Source organism: Setaria viridis, chromosome 6 (assembly GCF_005286985.2).
Source record: "Setaria viridis chromosome 6, Setaria_viridis_v4.0, whole genome shotgun sequence".
Lineage (NCBI taxonomy): Eukaryota > Viridiplantae > Streptophyta > Magnoliopsida > Poales > Poaceae > Setaria > Setaria viridis.
This window is the reverse complement of record NC_048268.2, coordinates 31,496,018-31,514,719: the sequence shown is the minus strand read 5'-3', so window position 1 is coordinate 31,514,719 and position 18,702 is coordinate 31,496,018. Positions and strand designations below refer to the sequence as shown.

The window sequence follows — 18,702 nt, the reverse complement described above, 5'->3', positions numbered from 1 at the left end:
TTGCTTTCCGGGCAGCGCCGTTCACAAAAGCTTCCTCGTGGTTTGCAAACTGCAACCAGACGCCGTTTCGGGCTGCCCGAAATTGACTTTTTTCTAACAAGCGCCGTCACTCACTCCGACCTCACATGGGCCTTGCGCGGCCCAGGACCACAAAAACCACAAAAGAAACCTCTCGTAGCTTCGCCGCGCGACACGCCACGCCGCCGCCGACCCGCGTCGGTTGCGCCCGACACCACCCAGTCACGCGCTCGTGCTCGCGCCCCCGCTCCCACTAGTGCCCCCCAAAAAAGACTCGTCCGTTGCGTCACCTCGACGCCACATCTCTCCCTCCGAGCCCCCACCCGCCGAGCCGCGCCCTGCGATCCGTCTCCATCCCATCGCTCCTCCGATCCGCCCCACTTCCCTCCGTCGTCGCCGACGCGCGATGCACCGGAGCCGCAGGCGGCGCAGGAACGCGAGCTAGGAGTGGGAGAGTCTCCGATCCTCCGTCCGCGCGCGCCATGGAGCCGGTGCCGCGGAAGCGCAAGGGCGCGCCCCCGGCGTGCTCCGCCGCCAGGTCCCTCCAAGATTTAGCCTCACGCAAGCGCGCCTGCCGCGGGTCCGACCCGCACCAGCCCCCCCGCGCCGGCGCTACCGCGGGCCCCCCCGCCGTGGTGATGACGGCCCCCGCGGCGAGCGGCGCGTCGGCGTCGGCGGGGGTCCTCCCTGGCCGCGGGCTGAAGCGGAAGGTGGGCTGCATCGACTCCGCCACGCGGATCGGGCGGCGGAAGCGGCTGGAGAGCGAGTACGACCTCGGGGAGGAGATCGGGCACGGCAAGTTCGGGTCCGTCCGCGTCTGCCGCGCCAAGGCCGGGGGCGAGGAGGAGTTCGCGTGCAAGGCGCTGCCCAAGAACGCCGGGGAGACGGCGCACCGCGAGGTGGAGATCATGCAGCACCTCTCGGGCCACCCGGGCATCGTAACGCTCAGGGCCGTCTTCGAGGACGCCGACACCTTCTACCTCGTCATGGAGCTCTGCCGCGGCGGCCGCCTCCTCGACGAGGTGGCCAGGGAGGGGAGGCTCTCGGAGCGCCGCGCCGCCTATGTGATCAGGGAGCTCATGACCGTGCTCGAGTACTGCCACGAGATGGGCGTCGTGCACAGGGATATTAAACCGGATAATGTTCTGCTCACCAAGGCCGGAAGGTTGAAACTCGCAGATTTTGGACTGGCCGTGCGAGTGGCTGATGGTAAGTGACTACAAAGATTGCCACCTAAGTTTGGTGTGTAGATTAGCATGCATCATCTTGTGGGGTGACTACTCGTTATGATTCTGTTTTGACAATGTAGTTCCTTTAAAATGCTGGCAGATCGAAATGCTGCCTGACAATGAACTAGAATTGCTAGAGAGTAATATGAGCATTCGAATAGAATTTGGGCTTTTGGTTTTAGTTCATTGTGCTTTGGAGAGAAGAGAACTGTAGTTTAAATCGATGGGAAGCATAATGCATTGAGCGGTGGAAGATATCATTTCATCAGATGCTTAAGGTGTTGTAATCACTAGTGTTTCGTCGTTATGTTTGAAATTAGCATTTGGGAAGAACGATTTATTTGGCTTGTCCACACACACGACTAGGTTTATTGCAGGGTTTCTGGTTTTTCTGGAGCATCCATTTGTAATCCAATCACATCTGCATTCGTCAGTAGCATGTTAAATCATTTTATAAGGGATTTGAAATGTATGAGTTGTGTTTTCAGTCATCACTTCGTATCTGGTACTCTGGTGTTCATTGACTGTGTCGTCTTGTTTTGTTAGGTCGGTCAAGAGTCCAAGTGGTGCTATTTGGTAGTCGCAGTTGAGTTGGTGTCATCCAAAGCTAGTTGTTATTCCCATGGAGTTCTGGATGTGTGTGTTGACACTTGACAGCTTCAATAGAATGGCAGCATGATGGTCAGGTAGTCAGGTCATGGTTATTATCTTTCATGTGGTTTTAAGAAGTTTTAAGGTATTGGCATGAGCTAGATATAGCAGCCTATGGACCAGCAATCAACCATCAAGGTTATCATCATTTTAAGACAAAAAAATGTTTGCTCATCAAGGGGTGGCAAAATGTCTAATATTTTATTGACAAGAGTATCTTCCTTGTGTATGTGATCAGACTAACACTAATGTGTTTTGTATTTGCTGTAAAACTATGTGCGAAACCATGAAGTTATTACATTTGCCTGAATTGTTCCTGCTTTTCATCACTTGCAATGCGCTTAAGTTTGTCGTATCATTATTCTTCTATTACGTCAGAACATAATTCTGTTTTCTGGTATATGATAATTATAATTTCTATTTCTAGAACATTCTGATAAAGGTATAATGATGCTGATTTGGCTAAGCAATAATCAGAGCACAAAGTGGACGTTTTTCCTTCTGATATATATTAGTATATATGGCATTTGGATTTTGTATACTTACCTATTTTATCTTTTTCTTAATGTATGTAGTTTTTAGTGTTCTTATATGCTGGCTGCAGGTTGGATTCTAATAATTTGTTTCTCAACTGTGAGCAGGCCAGAAATTGACTGGTGTTGCCGGGAGCCCTGCCTACATGGCACCTGAGATTCTACTCGGAGATTACTCGCAGAAAGTAGATATATGGGCTGCTGGAGTGGTTCTGCATGTGCTACTGATGGGCACACTTCCATTTCAAGGCAACTGTGTTGAAGCTATCTTTAAAGCAATAAAGACAGTCGAGCTTGATTTTCACAGCGATCAGTGGGGATCGGTATCGCTTCTTGCTCGTGATCTCATAAGCAAAATGCTTGATCGGGATGCCTCTTCACGATTTGCTGCCGCTGATGTTCTCCGTAAGTTCAAACACCATTTTGTTTTCCTTGCATGTGATGCTCTTTGTTATGCGATTCTAATTCTGGTTTTCGCTATGCCTTTGAACGCAGGGCACCCCTGGGTCTTATTCTACAATGAATGCCCATTGAAGGCAGAATTCTCAACCCTATGGAGCACTAATAAGGCTGCAGCAGCACCCATGGTTGACTGGGAAAGAGTTAGGTCTTGCTGCGAGTCTTCATCTTCAGAATCCTCAAGTGACAACTCTGAGGAGCAGGATGAATGTGGTATAGTTGATGCACTGACGACAGCAATAACACAGGTGAGGATATCAGAGCCCAAGAGGAGCCGGCAATGCAGCCCAGCCACCGCGGTATTCCCGCCGAGCAGGGATGCTCTTCGAACCTGAATAGAATCCGTGTGCGACATTCTGACCTGACCCTCCCTAGCCCCATGTACATACAGCCTCTGATCCAGTAGATGTAAAATTGTCCGCCGTGATTGATCTTTTGCAGTTGCTAGATTGCTGATCCTGTAATTCCTGTACATATAGCAACTGATGTCATCGTTCCTTTACCTCGATGACACCATAATTGATTCGATTTAGTTGCGTTTCGTGCGCTCGATGACACCATAATTGATTCGATTTAGTTGCGTTTCGTGCGCGTGCATTGTTTTGTATCATATTGTGGTGCCTCTTGTCTGGGTGATGAGGCCATTTTCTTTCATTCGTTGTTGACTGATGATGCTTGCGTTTGGGGACATCTGTGGGTCGTCGTCGAGAAAGAAAGCCAGAGCCCGGTTCTATATGGTCTCTTGTCTTTTGTCTGTCGCAAGGTATGATTGGGCCGGGCTGCTTCGACGTGCAACGGATATTTATGGGCCGGGCTATATTTGGTAAAGTAGGACTGGCAGGATCGGCCTGCAACGAAAAGACCAGGAAAAAGAAAAGCGGAAGATGCGGAGCAAAGTGAAGCAGACCGCGTGGCGCCCGGTGGCAATTGTGCGTAATCGTGGTCCGGTGATCTGCCCTCAAGCTCAATGGACGCAATCGAGAAACTCAAACGAAGAAAAACGACGCAAGGGAGTAAGGAAGGATTGAAACGTTACAGCCTGTTGGTGGGGCGTTGCGCCAGAAGCACATAGACATGGGAAGCGAGATGGCCATCAAGACGTTCCATGAAATCGCTTTCATCATCAAGGACAAGAAAACACATCTAGCGAATCCATAGCATGCACCTTGTCCACCCATCCAGCCTATCCAAGAAAGTTGTCCCCTCTAATTATACTTCAATACAAAAAGTAGACCAACCAAGAACCAACAGCTGAGCGTACAAAACGTATCCTGGTAGGAGACACGCAGGCGGCGCAGGCGTGTGTCACCAGCACAAGTACCTGCGCCGCGTCCGCGTGCACACCGAGACATCGCCACCGCCCACCGGCCGTTCTCCCGGCCCGGCGGCAGCCAACATCGGATCTGCCAACTGGGGTCGCAGGTCTCTTCCGCTTTCTTTCGCCTGTAGGCTCGCGCTCGCTGACTCGCATCCCTCTTGCCTCGCGGTGCCGTCTGCCCGCGCCGTGCGCGAAAGCGCGCTGGGGTTCTTGTGGCTCGATTTGATTGGCGCGACAAGAGCGGCAAATGCAAAGCTAATCTGGGAGATGTGCCGTACTGCTCTGGTGTCTGCTCCCTTGGAGTTAGCGGTGCTCGCTTTTTGGAACCGACGGATTGGGTGTCGGATTGGATTAGACTGGACTGGACGGAAAGCGCGGGCCGCTAGCTCCCCGGCGGCCCCCGCGGCCTCCCGTGTTGTCTTCGTCAGCCAGCGTGTTTTCACCGGTGCAATCGATGGAGCCCCACTCCCTTACGGCCTTACCTGGCCAATCCATCAGCGGCCGGCCGGCCGGCCGGCATGATGGCCGCCGGGTAAAAGGGCGCGCGTGCGTGATGTTGCGGGACAGCGAGGTTCCGTACCGTGTCACTAGCGCTAACATGCCTGTTCTCGTTTCCAACATCTGCCCGTGTTTGCGCAAGAATCACCAACAGCCCGGCAGACCCCGGGTGAGGTTACAAGACGCGCGTGCACGGATTTATTCCTCACGGGGCAGATGATGATGATGCCTAGCTTGACGGGCGGGACGATAACTCCACTGCCGCCGGCCGGTGTAGAGCGTGGCTCTAGGCCGACCCAGCCTGCCCCTGCCTGAACAGAGAAGCACCGGGAGCAGGGAGGCCGGGCGTAGCATGTCGCGCTAGCCAGCTGTTCGCTCGTGCCCCGGCCAGTCGGCCACGGCCGGCCCTGTGGCTCCATGTTGGCTGGCCGGCCGGCCGGTTCCTTTTGGCGAGGGCATGATTGCCGGAGCGGAGGCACGGGCCGGCCTGGACGGGGACGAAAGGAACACGCACGCAGCATCAGCGCGCACTGGGTGTTGGGGATGGCAGGTGACAGGTGCGCCGAGCCAAGGCGCGTGCATGCGAGGCAGGCAGCGGGCGGCTAATCATGAGCCCAGGAAGCCCCAGACGGGACATGGACCTGTCGCCCTCCTCCCATGCGATGCGGCATGCCCCGGCGCATCCCCACCCTACTGGCTACTGAGGAGTAGGCGTGGCAATAGCCTACCTACCTCATCAGCTTTCTCACTACTGGTCACTGCGCGGCTAGATGCCGTGCCGCGCGCACGTACGTGCTGTACTCTTCAGCGGTCGTCCAAAGTCTCTACTCAGTTGGAGGGAGGGGTTAAAGTTTAGTCCTAGGTTAAAATTTAACCCCCTCAAATAGAGTGCTAAACTCTCTTTGGGGTGTTTGGATGGGAGGTTAAATTTTAGCACCTGTGTTGACAAAAGACCCATTTACCTTTGTTTTCTCTCCTCTCCTCTACCCCTCCTCCACTTCTTCCATCTCAACTTCCTCCTCCACTTCTTCCTGACGAACACTTCTCCCTGTGCTGCTCACCCACCTACTCCTCTGCGCCCATGGCGCCACTGCCTCCGCGGCCGCGCCGCCGCCGCCTCTACCGATCTTGCCAGTCCCGTCCTATGCGCAGCTCCGGTGGCAGCTATCGGAGATGGCGCTCTTCCTCCACTTCGGGCCCAACACCTTCACGGACTCCAAGTGGGGCATCGGCCGCGCCGACCCGTCCGTGTTCGCTCCCTCGGCGCTTGACGCTGGCCAGTGGGCACGCGTCGCGGCACAGGCCGGGTTCCGCCTACTTGGTGGCGCGTGGAAGCGGGAGGAGTGTGGTGGGGTCGGCGAGGTGGAGGTGAGGCAGAGGCGGCAGGGGTGCTGCAACCCTGAAGGTCGGGTCCGGGCGGCGGAGGTGAAGCGGGCGGCGCCGGACGAGGAGGAGCCGAGTCCGTCGCGGTGGTGCGGGCTCCGGTGCGCATGTCGAGCTGCACCAAGGAGGAGGCTGGATCCAGTCTCCCCCCCCCCCCCGCGCCGCCGGACACCAGAGCGGAAGCGGATCCAGGCGAAGGCGGCTTGCGCAGCGGGGCTCGGCGGAGGTGGCGGGGTCCGGTGGAGGCGGCTTGGGCGGCAGGGCTAGGTGGAGGCGGTGTGGCCGTCAAGGCGGAGGTGAAGTGTAGCAGGTGCCGGGCGAAGGAGAGAGAAGGGGTGCGGGAGGGGTAATGGGTGGAATTTTGGACAAGGGGACCACTTTTAGCCCTTTAGCCCATTTTAGCACCCTCTTGGAGGGGCTAATGGATTTGGAGGCCCCTGTTTTAGTCCTCCTGTTTGGGAGGAAAGGACTAAAATCTGATTAAAATGGGGGGCTAAAGTTTAAAACCCCCCTCCCAAACACCCCCTAAAGGACAATGGGGACCACTTTTAGCCCCTTTAACCTATTTTAGCATCCCTTTGGAGGGGCTAAATGGATTTGGAGACTCCCTGTTTTAGTCCTCCTATTTGGGAGGAAAGGACTAAAGTCTGACTAAAATAGGGGGCTAAAGTTTAAAACCCCTCCCCCTCCCAAACACCCCTAAACACTGCTACTGGCTCCCGCGGTCCAGTCCACGCACGGGCAGGTTGCTCGCGAAGCCGGCCACATGGCTCGCTGGAAGCTCATGCGAGGAACGGAGTGCGTATGGCCCTGTTTGTATACGCTTTTCCTAGCCACGCTTGGATTATAATCTAAGCGAAGATTTTCTTGCTTCTCGCTTTTCGCTTCTTGTAGTTCAAATCATTGAAGCGGCTTACCACATAAGCGAGAATCGGTGGAAATAAGCAAAACGTTTGGCGGGATTCTCGCATATTTCCACCGATAAGCCGCTTATAAGCGGATACAAACGGAGCCTACGAAAGATGGATGCTGCCGACTGTCCTGGGGGAGCACGAGTAAACACTGCTACTGACTCCCGCGGTCCAGTCCACGCACGGGCAGGTTGCTCGCGAAGCCGGCCCACATGGCTCGCTGGAAGCTCATGCGAGGAACGGAGCGCGTACGAAAGATGGATGCTGCCGACTGTCCTGGGGGAGCACGAGTACGAGCATGGCGTTTACTACGGCCTCGCTGCGCCACTTTGGAGGAGCGAGGAGGGTGGTGGAGGAAAGGGAAAAGCGAGGGAGGGAAATCATGCAATCATGGGGGGAGAGTAGAGACAACGATGGAATGGAATATTATGTTCTGCCGCCCGCCTCGGCCACCTCACCTGGCCTGCGCTGCCGTGCCGCTGCCCGCCTGCCCGGGGCTAGCTCGGCGGATCTGTAGGTGGGGTTTGCTTTGCGTCTTCAATCGCTGCTGCGTCCTGCATGCCTGCCCGGAGCCGGAGCCGGAGAAGATGGCATCGGTGGGGGCGCCCAAATCTGCTGCGCACTGTTGCTGCACGGGTAAATAATTACGGCCAAGCGCCCGCGTACTAACACAAGCCGCAAGCACGAACGGTCGCGCCTCTCCTTTCGATCGATTGATGCCAATGCGGCAATGCCATCCAGCTTTGCGCAGTTTCCGCTGCGAGTGGTGCAGCGAGGCCTGACCACCATGCAGGCCGTCAGGAAATTAGCCGTACGCACTGGACCCACCCGGTGTGTGGTGACCAGCTAGCTTACCCTGGTGGTTATTTCCTGGATTTTCTGACTGAAAATCTAGAAGTAGGACTGTAAGAGTAGAAAATACCCGTAGTACATGAAGTGTACGCGAAAAGTTCTTAAAATGCAGAATTTACCGAGCACCAGTGATTAGAGATAACCGCCATAGTTACGGACGCACCTGCTAGCTGGCCAATTGGCCATAGCCTTGGCGAAGTACAGTAAAACAGTAAGCGGGACAGATGGAGGTTGGGAGACGAAAATTCAGAGGGCCTCGGAACAAAAAAAGCCTGCGCGGAATAGAAACAGTCAAACAGAGATCGCTCACGGCCAAGCCGAGCTGTGCCCCGGCCATTCCTCGTCTTGTCGCTGTCCACACCCCCGCGTCACTCACCTCCCTCTCCCAGTCTCTCTCTCTACAACTCTCCTCCATGAGGGCGACAGGTCAGTTCGAGATTTATTTCCCCGCTGGCAGGGACCAGGCAGGACGCCACCACAAAGGCGGGCACAGGAGGGACGGCCCGGCCAGTACAGCAGCGCAGGTGAGGGCGCGACGAGAAGCCCGGAACCGTAAGACTGTAGCCACCGCCGAGCTCGGAGCTCCCATCCCATGCCAAGCGAGCAATACGCTCGTGTGCTGGGCACTCGGCGTCTCTCGGCCGGCTCCGGCTGGCTGGTGGGTCACGGCCGTGGTACGACACGACGGGGAGGGCCGGCCGGCCGGAGGCCAGGGGGATGGGGTGGTGGTGGTGCCCGTGTCAGCGCGGCACGGACAAGCCGGACCTGGGGTGGCCTGTGGCCTCGTCTCGTCTGGTCTGGTCTGCTCCGTCAGGATGGCGGCCCCCGCGGCATGTGGCCAGATGCATGCATGCGTTCTGGCGGTGTGGTCCGATGGGTCGGTCGGCCGGCTCTCCAGTCTCCGGCTGGCTGAACTGCCGGTCTGCTCGAGGGGCGATTCCAGGGCTGTGCGTGTTCCGGGCCCTCCTGTCAGGGCAGGGCAGGGTAGGGCTACCTCCTAGCTGGCTAGCTGGTGCCCGAGAGAGTGACAAGTGCGCGCGTCCATGTAGGCAAACGTCACACACCACACCACACCACGCACACGCATGGCGAGCTCATCAGCCATCACACACGATCGATGGCTCTGGAGCTGTAGCAGTAGGCGGTGGCAACAAGGACCCTGCCTGATGGGCTGGCAGCCTGCCCAGGCGGTATGGCTGGCCTGGCCTCCCGCCGGTCCTGCAGGCAGGACGGCGATGGATGATGGGCCATGTCATGTGAGGAGCAGCTGACGGCGGACGGGCGCTGCTGCCGCTACCCCGGCATGCATGCAGCACCCGCAGCAGGCGTTGGCGCGTTGCGAAGCCGCACAAGCGTGCTACAGTGCGCGCGCCGCGCAACCGTTCCGCGCCGGGGTTTTTAATAACTCCGCCCTCGATCCGGCCGAGATCCTGTGCCTGCCCGGTATCGCTATTCGCTATCGCCCGGCCTGCCGCTGCTCGCTCCCCGGCCGTCTGGCTGGCGCCTGCCATGCCATGCCATGTCGCGGCAGCGTATGCATGCGCGCTGGGAATATTGTAGCTACCCTCCAGGGGAGGCACCAGGGCTGCGCTGCGCGCGTGTCTCTACAACATGCCGTTGCTGGCATGGGGTAGCCCCGGTTTGGACGGTCCTGCGTGTGCATATGCGCTCGCTTTGTCCCTCTCGGCGACCGCTGTGTCTCACTTGATCTCGACCACCGGATAACGCAGCCTGCTTACCGCGCGGTATTAGGCCAAGCATCATGCATCAGGGATGCATAATAAGGGGAGTTGTAATCGTCTGGGGCCGGACGTAGACGCTTTGCAGGTTTGTCGTCTACAGCACCTTCGCGGCCGGTACCAAGTCCCAAGGCTCGGCAAAGCCTTCGATCCGTCTTTTCAGCGAGCTTGGACGCATCCCTGCAGAGCTACCAGGCCAAAGCCCAAGCAAGAAAGCTAGCCGGGAGCCGCTGCGTGCGCTATCTCGATCCGCAGCTCCTCCTTCCGGTCTCCCGTTCCGGGTGTGCGCACGGCACCGACGCACGAGCAGCAGCACGTGCTAGCTCCACGCTGCCACTCGAGTGGATCGCGACGCGCGCCGGGCCAGGCCGCCACCGGTCACCGGGGCAACCGGGCAACGAAGCGCGAACAAGAACGATGAGGTCTCCTGCAATCATGCGGCGGGATCTTTGCCGGCTAGCTGGTGGCGAGATGGTGGTGGTGCTCAGGGGGAGCATTTGCGCGCAAGGTACAAGTCGTGTGCATCACATCATCAGACGTCGTATCTTCATCTGTGTCCCCTGCGTCCTTTTTTTGGCGTTTATATGCTTGCGCAGTGGCCCGTGCGCCCATTGAGCACGGAAAATACGTGCAGGTGACGGCATGTCGCCGTGTAGAGAGGCTCGTTGTTGCTGCCTGAGATCAAGACCGGATTAGTAGAGCTTAATCTCACAACTCCACACGGTAGATCTGGACTCTAGAGCATGGAGACTAATAACACAATTATAAAGTGGTCAAATATTTACATTTACTAAAGAAAATAGAATCCAAACAATTCACCAGAATATTGTTAAAGATAAGGGAGTGTTTGGATACACCCTGGTAAACTTTAGTACCCGTCATATCGGATGTTTGATACTAATTAGGAGTATTAAATATAGTCTAATTATAAAACTAATTGCACAGATGGAGTCTAATTCGCGAGACGAATCTATTAAGCCTAATTAGTCAATGATTTGACAATGTGGTGCTACAGTAACCATTTGCTAATGATGGATTAATTAGGCTTAGTAAATTCATCTCGCGAATTAGTATAGGGGCTCTGCAGTTAGTTTTATAATTAGCTCATATTTAGTAGTAACCATTTGCTAATGATGGATTAATTAGGCTTAGTAGATTCATCTCGCGAATTAGTATAGGGGCTCTGCAGTTAGTTTTATAATTAGCTCATATTTAGTCCTCCTAATTAGCGTCCGAATATTCGATGTGACCCTTTTAAAATTTAGCACCTCCTATCCAAACACTCCAGAGCCATGACCCCTACCAGCACCACTATTGGCTCCGGCTCCGTCCGTGATTGTCTTAAAACTCAGACCTCCTACTCTTCTATGGCCGAATTAATTTGTGGTTGGATTGAGTGTGATCACACGATCTAACCACTACAATTTACCCTACTCCATTTATTATCGGAACTAATCCATTAATTTATGTGCTTCCACGGGCTAATAATGTATTTTAGGAATACACGGATAACAGAACTTGGTCGAATGCATGTTCCATGCACAACTGTAGACTAGCATTCAATATTTTCTTCCTTTTCATTTCCATCGAGCCTTTGTACTCCGCTTAATAACGCGACACTTGCATAGGTGAAAAGCCTATGGAGTGATGCAAGGCAACTTCAGATTGGGTTGATTTATTAGTATGGTAGTCACGGCCTACTAGATTTTTTTTTCTCATAATGTGAAAAATGGATAATTAAGCTGTTTGAGGAGAAAAATCACACGAAAATTTTTCTGCCCTTTGGAACGGTGCGAGTGTGTCAGTGTACTAAGTACACAAAATAAAACGTAGAAACAAGTACTTTATTAATCTTTAAAAAAATAAATACAAGTCCCTATGCGCTCCATAGCCTGCTGACAGCGATCTTGTCTTGGGCGACATGGTTTTCAGGTTCCTAGGGCCTTGGTATTATGAAGTTGTTGGTGCTAGAAATCGGTCAACCGAATCCCAGCGACCGACACACGACCCGGGAGAATCTGCTTAGCTCCTGTTCGGGTGAATGCCCTGGTGCGGTTCGCGCGGCGTGCCAGCCAATCTGACCTGTTGATTGGCAAGGAAGAACACGTGTCAGGTTTAGAAACTGCGATCGGCTAAGTTTCCGATCGAGAGAGCTTATCGGCGAATCGGCCGATTCACTGTGATAATGAAATCGGCTATGAGACAGCACGATCCCTGTAGCCTTGTAGATAGAAAAATACTAAAGCAATCGGTACAAAGCTTGTGATAACAGCACTAGGAAAAGATCTAATCGGCAATGAATGGATCTAGCGACAGAAAATAATGAAAGCCGATACTACCGATTCCTAGCGGGATAATTTGGTGATAAAAACTAGGAAAACAGGTAAAAAACCTATGAATCTAGTTGATATCGATAACTGATGAATAAATCTAAACGAAACGACAGCGATGCGCCGGAAGTTAAAGCTTAGATATTACTCGATAAACGGAACTTACAGAATCGACCGGAGATCAAGATGATGCAGCCCTGCCAACCCGCACAAACTCGTGAGAAGAAACAATAATGGCGAAGTCGCCTGCTCGAAAGTAAGTACGAAGAAGAAAGTAACTTGTTGTATTGATTGATTGTTGTGTTTACAGATTTACAAAGGTAGCTATTTATAGCCCCGTACAGATAACTTCTTAACCGACTAAAATTCTATCTCTAATTCAAACAGAAAACAAATATCTACAAGCACAATTCGTACTAGGTTAGCTACCCCGCGCTTCGTGGGCTGACCTCCACCTTATCCTTCCATCCCCTTCCAAGCCCATACAGGCCCAATTAGTTCATCCTCCTGATCGGCCGATTTCTCATCGGCAAAGGATTGCCGATTGGGAGTCTGGCGCATTCTCCCTGAAGTGAAGCAAAAGCTGCCAGCCGATTCCTCATTATAGCACCTTTTGACCGATTCCCAACTGTACTTCTCCGATTTCTTTTCTTCTTGACGCCGATTCTACTGGTGACGAAATCCGGCGTCAACACATGCCCCCCAGTTTCGGAGTAAAACACAGTCTTTTACTTCGAAATTCTTTATAACCTCTCCTCCGAAACGGCCGCAGTGAAAATATCCTTCCGTTTCGCGGTCTCCCGGCTGATCATTGCAATTTTTGAAACGGGCGCCCACGACAGCCACTACCCCGAAAAACTCGAAGCGCCGGCGCGGTGAAAATTCCGTCTTTACCCTCTCTTCAGGCATCCTATAAATAGCGTTTCACCGCAGCTCATCTTCAAGCTCACGTCTCTTTTTCCAACGCGCGTGCATCCTTCTTCCTTAACTCTCCCTTGCCATCGAAGTTTTCTAGTTCCAGTTCCTGTACTTCTTCCCCCTTCCCTCCGATGGCGACTCCTTCCGGCAGCTCCCCCGCACGCAATGATCCAGAGATAGTGCCTCCGGTGGTGGTAGCGACGGCCGTCACTTCATCTGCAGATGAAAGAGCTTCATCAGAAATCCCAATGGCGGTCCCCACCACGGCCCCGTCATCCACGTCTGCATCGGCGACCACACCGATTACTCAGAACTTTATCCCGGAGGTAAATACCGAATCTTTCCCCCATCGGCAACGACGCTCCGTCAGTTGACATGATTGCTGGCCGATCGAAGAAGGTTCATAAGAAGGTCATCAAGAAAACCAGTCGCCGAGTTCGGGCTCGTACGGAATCGGCGGATCCTCCTGTGCTCGTATCGGCAGAAACCTTGACTGCACCTCCCCAGGCCACACAAAGTGCCGATACCCAAGCCATCACACAAGCCGGGGTAACTGCCGCGTCATTACTGTTGGAAGCTATGCAGGTAAGTCCGGATTTTGCCATCTCCGATCATTAATTAAACATTAACTTGTCTTAACTCCGTGTTTCCCAGAGCACCTCTATGGAAATACCACAATCGGCGACAACTCGACCGGACGCCAATGCGCCCCTGCCCTCATCCATTGAGGTACGGTACTTTTCTTACGGATTTCCTGGGTATCCGCGTAATGTATTTAACCGATTTTTGACGCAGGCCATCGGCACACCAAGCGCTTCCCGGCAACCGATTCCTTCCCAGGGAGTTGGTCCGAGCACCGCGCCGATTATCGTGGAGTCCTCTTCATCAGATGAACCCATGGCACAGACCACTGAGCAAGGCACAACGGCTTTACAAGCGCAGCATGAAGAAATTCGTTTTAAAATGGTAAATTCCTAACCAGCTTTCAACCCACCGATTTGCTCTGATTCCACACCGATTCAACCCTTTTCCTTATCTTCTCAGGAACAGGACTCCCCCAACAACAGCCTTTTCTCCTTCGCGGTTGCTCTTTCTGATGATGAGGAAATCGCGTCCCGCCAAGTCGCTCTAAGCTCCGTTCCTGACGACGTCCGAGCTAAACTTACCAACATCCGATCCCTCCTGCAAGGGGACATCGGCCGATTGGTAGAAGATGCTTCTCCGATTCGGCAGCTATTCAGTGACGTCAGCGGGCGAGTACCAGAGGAAGCGGAAGAGGCCTTGGCACCGGCGGCCTTTATTGAGTCCATGAGGATCCCCGTCTTTAGGGCCCTTCGTCATATGGCCGATCGCGCGAAACTGGCCAAGATTCGTGAAGATGAAAATGCCTTTAAGCGTCAGGCTCAAGAAGCGAATCGGCGTATCCATGTCCTAGAAGATTCACGCCCGGCGATCATTAGTGAAATAGATCGCCTCAAACGACGGAGGGCGGAACTTGCTAAAGAGATGGAGCAAGTGACCAAGGCAATCAGCGCCGAAGAGAACAGACTTCAAGATTTACCCTCTACTATTGCCGATTTGACACGGGAGAGGCAGCGTTTTGCTCAAGAGGCTCTGAGACTCCACCGCAACGCATCGGAGGTTCCTGGATTGGCAGAAGAAGACCAAAGGGTTCTTGACTCTGCCGATCAGATCCGGCGTCGGGCCATCACAGCTATCGATACCCTTTTGGGTAATCTGTAAAACACTGACCGTTTTGTACGAACATTTACTACCTTCTTTGACCGACCCTTCGCGACGCCCTCTATTTACTGCCCTCCTTATTACCGATGGGACGTGGCCTCATCAGATTTCCACGTATTTTACCCCATAAATATTGACCTCGGCGCTTACTCCCGATAGCATCGATCTGGCTCCCATTTCACCTTTCCTCTTCTTCTCATCGGCGCGACTATTTCGTCATGGCCTCATCGTCATCTTCTTCTGTTAACTAGGTGAAGCCCCGACTTTATCTCCTAAATCTTAGGAAACGAACATTTCGCCTTATTCCTTCTTTGTTTCAGCCCCAATGCCTTGGTCCGGAGCTCGTGCGCGCCATCGAATGCATCCACTCTGAAGATCCGTTGACCCCGGAGGACAAGGCTCTGATTTTGGCCCACCGAGAGGAGCTTCAAGACCACATTACTGCAGAGGCTCGTGTAGTCTTGGATGCCGTGGTGAGTGAAAGCCGTCGCCGATCTCCAACCATGAGGGGTCGTCGTCGTGACGTTCTTGGAGATGACATCACTTCGGCAGCCCGCACGATCCTGGATTACATGGAGAGGAACGGCGGCCAGCAGCCTTCCGCCGATAGGGCCCGCCTGCTTCCTCGGCCCGTCATCCTGGCGGCGGCAGAGGCCTCGCGCCTTCGTGCTTTGGAGCGGAATGGGGAATCATCTCAGAAGAAGAACAATTAGTTTGTTTTTTTTTGTAATTTTTTGTTCTAAGGGCGACTTAATGTTTTGTCGGCCATGTAATCTATCGCCCGTACCGAATGAATGTAATCGGCCGTTCCGGTCGACTTTATGTGCGTCTTAAAACCGACTTGTATCGGCTATGTATAACTGTGTTGATTTCTTAGGCCCCGACCCATATACTTGGGTAATATCTTTTTAAGTACCTCCCATTCAGAGCTCTAGTAAATTCTTCTCCTTCTATCATTTCCAAAATGTAAGCATTCCCTGGAGCGCATCTGCCGATTCTATACGGCCCTTCCCAGGTAGGAGACCATTTGCCGAATTTAGGATCTTTCGACCCGATCGGTAGTACCAACTTCCATACCAAGTCTCCGGGGGAGAACTGCTTGACTTTGACCTTCTTATCGTACCACCTGGCCACTCTCTTTTTATTCTCTTTGATACTTATTAGAGCCCTTAATCGTTGGGCGGCCAAATCATCAAGTTCTCCTTTCATCAGAGATGAGTAATCATCGGCTGACAACTGGTCCTGAAGTGAAATGCGCCTTGATCCTGCCCTCGACTCCCATGGCAATACTGCATCGTGGCCGTATACCAGCTGATAGGGGGATAACTTGGTAGCCCCATGACAGGCCATTCTGTATGCCCACAAGGCCTCAGTCAAACACAGGTGCCACTTCTTCGGATATTCTTCAATCTTCCTTTTGATCAACTTGATTATTCCTTTATTGGAGGATTCTGCTTGACCATTGGCTTGAGCGTAATACGGAGAAGAATTCAACAATTTGATGCCCATATCGGTCGTAAATTCCTCAAATTCCCCCGATGTGAACATTGTTCCTTGATCGGTTGTTATAGTTTGAGGGATACCGAATCGGTAAATGATGTGGTCCCTTACGAAGTCGGCCATGATAGCCGAAGTCGCAGTCCTCAATGGGATTGCCTCCACCCATTTGGTGAAGTAATCAGTAGCCACCAGAATAAATTTGTGCCCCTTGCTCGATGGTGGAGAAATTTGGCCGATGAGGTCTATTCCCCACCCCCTGAACGGCCATGGCTTGATGATGGGATTCATAGCCGACGCGGGTGCACGTTGGACATCCCCAAACTTTTGACACTCCTGACAACCCTTATAATATTTGAAACAGTCTTCGAGGATCGTAGGCCAATAGTACTCGTTGTTTCTGATCATCCACTTCATCTTGTGTGCCGATTGGTGAGCTCCGCATACCCCTTCATGGATTTCTCCCATTAGAGTCTTGGCTTCTTCTGTCCCAAGGCATTTAAGGAGGACACCGTCGATCGTCCGGTAGAACAGATCATCTTCGAGCAGCACGTACTTGGTGGCGTGAAAACGTACTCGTCGCTCCACCTTTTTAGATGGATCCTTCAGGTAATCGGCAATTTCTTTACGCCAATCGTCGGCTGCAAGTTCTAAGGCCAAGGCGCCCAGAATCGGCCGATACCCAGATGCGTGCTGGGTGAGTTTGTTCGCTTCCTTGTTGCGGTCTCTTGGAACATGCTCGATTACTGCCGATTTGAACTCTTTTAAAAGCTGTACGCAATCTTCGTGATAGATTCTTAATATATCATCTTTGCACTCAGCCCTTCCGGTTAGTTGATCCACAATTAGCATAGAATCCCCGAAGATCTCAATAGAATCGGCCTTGACTTCTCTCAATAATTGTAAGCCTTTCAATACAGCTCTGTACTCCGCTTGATTGTTAGTGGCGGCGGTTTCTATCGGTAGAGAAAAATCATAGCTTGCCCCCCGAGGCGATATGAGGACGATGCCGATTCCTGAACCGACCCCGCATGATGACCCGTCAAAAAACAATTGCCAAGGTGCTAGTTCCACGAGGGCGATCTCCGGTCCACAGTGCTGGGCGACGAAATCGGCCATGACTTGACCCTTGACGGCTTTTGCCGATTCATACCGTAGGTCGAATTCTGATAAAGCTAAGATCCATTTACCGATTCGTCCTTTTAATATCGGCAGTGACAGCATGTATTTCACTACATCATCTTTGCATACGACTATACATTCTGCCGACAGTAGATAGTGCCTGAGTTTGGTGCACGAGAAGTAAAGACACAGACATAAACGCTCCACCGGAGGATATCTTGTTTCGGCATCCAGGAGTCTCCTACTGACGTAATAAATGACCCGCTCTTTGCCTTCAAACTCTTGGACTAGAGCCGACCCAATAGCTTTTTCATCGGCTGATAAATACAGTTTAAACGGCTTACCAGTTTGAGGGGGAACCAAGACTGGGGGTGAGACCAAGTACCGCTTGATATCTTCTAACGCCTTGCGCTGTTCTTCTCCCCATATAAATTCCTGGTCTGGCTTCAACTTCAGAAGTGGCGTGAACGCCTGAATTCGTCCAGATAGGTTAGATATAAACCTTCTGATGAAGTTTACCTTGCCGATTAGAGACTGTAGCTCAGTTTTGTTCTGTGGGGCGACGACTTTGTTGATGGCCGCTATGGTCTTCTGATTGACTTCTATACCTCGTTCGTGCACCATGAATCCTAAGAACTGTCCGGCGGAGACGCCGAAAGCGCATTTGTTGGGATTCATCTTAAGACCATGCTTTTTGGTACACTCTAGCACCCTTCGCAAATCGGCTAGGTGTTCCTCGTGGCTTTTGGACTTGACCACAACGTCATCGATGTAGATCTCCACCAGGAGGCCAATGAGTTTGTGAAAAATGTAGTTCATGGCTCTCTGATATGTAGCACCAGCATTCTTCAAGCCGAAAGTCATCACTACCCACTCGAATAAACCAAGATGGCCTGGACATCTGAAAGCCGTTTTGGGTATGTCCTCTTCGGCCATAAGTATTTGATTGTATCCGGCGTTTCCATCCATAAAGCTAATAATTTTGTGTCCCGCGGCAGCGTCGATCAATACATCGGCCGTAGGCATAGGGTAACCATCCATCGGTGTGGCCTGATTAAGATTCCTGAAATCAACGCAAACGCGGAGCTTCCCGTTTTTCTTGTATACTGGTACGATATTAGAAATCCACTCGGCATAACGACATTGTCGAATAAATTTTGCTTCAATTAGCCGAGTTATTTCAGCTTTTATGTCTGGTAAAATTTTAGGATTGCATCGCCGTGCGGGTTGTTGGTACGGCCGATACCCTGGCTTTATGGGTAGCCGATGTTCAACAATAGATCGATCTAAATCGGGCATCTCGTGATACTCCCAAGCGAAACAATCCTTGAACTCTTTTAATAAATTTGTCAATTTACACTTATATTCTGGATCTAAATTCGCACTAATAAAAGTCGGCCTTGGTTTGGTTCCATCACCTAAGTCTATCATCTCTAATGAATCGGCCGACGTGAATCCGTGCCCCAGCTTCCCATCTTCTCGGGCGAACTGATCCATTTAT

The 18,702-nt window shown here is 52.6% G+C and overlaps 1 protein-coding gene across 1 annotated transcript; it reads left to right on the top strand.

Moving 5' to 3' along the window:
* Positions 1 to 271: 271 nt before the first annotated feature.
* LOC117859537 (serine/threonine-protein kinase PEPKR2) lies at positions 272 to 3,475 on the top strand. Its single transcript, XM_034742662.2, has 3 exons — positions 272 to 1,227; positions 2,540 to 2,836; positions 2,927 to 3,475. Exons 1-3 carry the CDS (start codon positions 501 to 503, stop codon positions 3,223 to 3,225), a joined length of 1,323 nt encoding a protein of 440 aa, XP_034598553.1. The 5' UTR covers positions 272 to 500; the 3' UTR covers positions 3,226 to 3,475.
* The last annotated feature ends 15,227 nt before the right edge of the window (positions 3,476 to 18,702 follow it).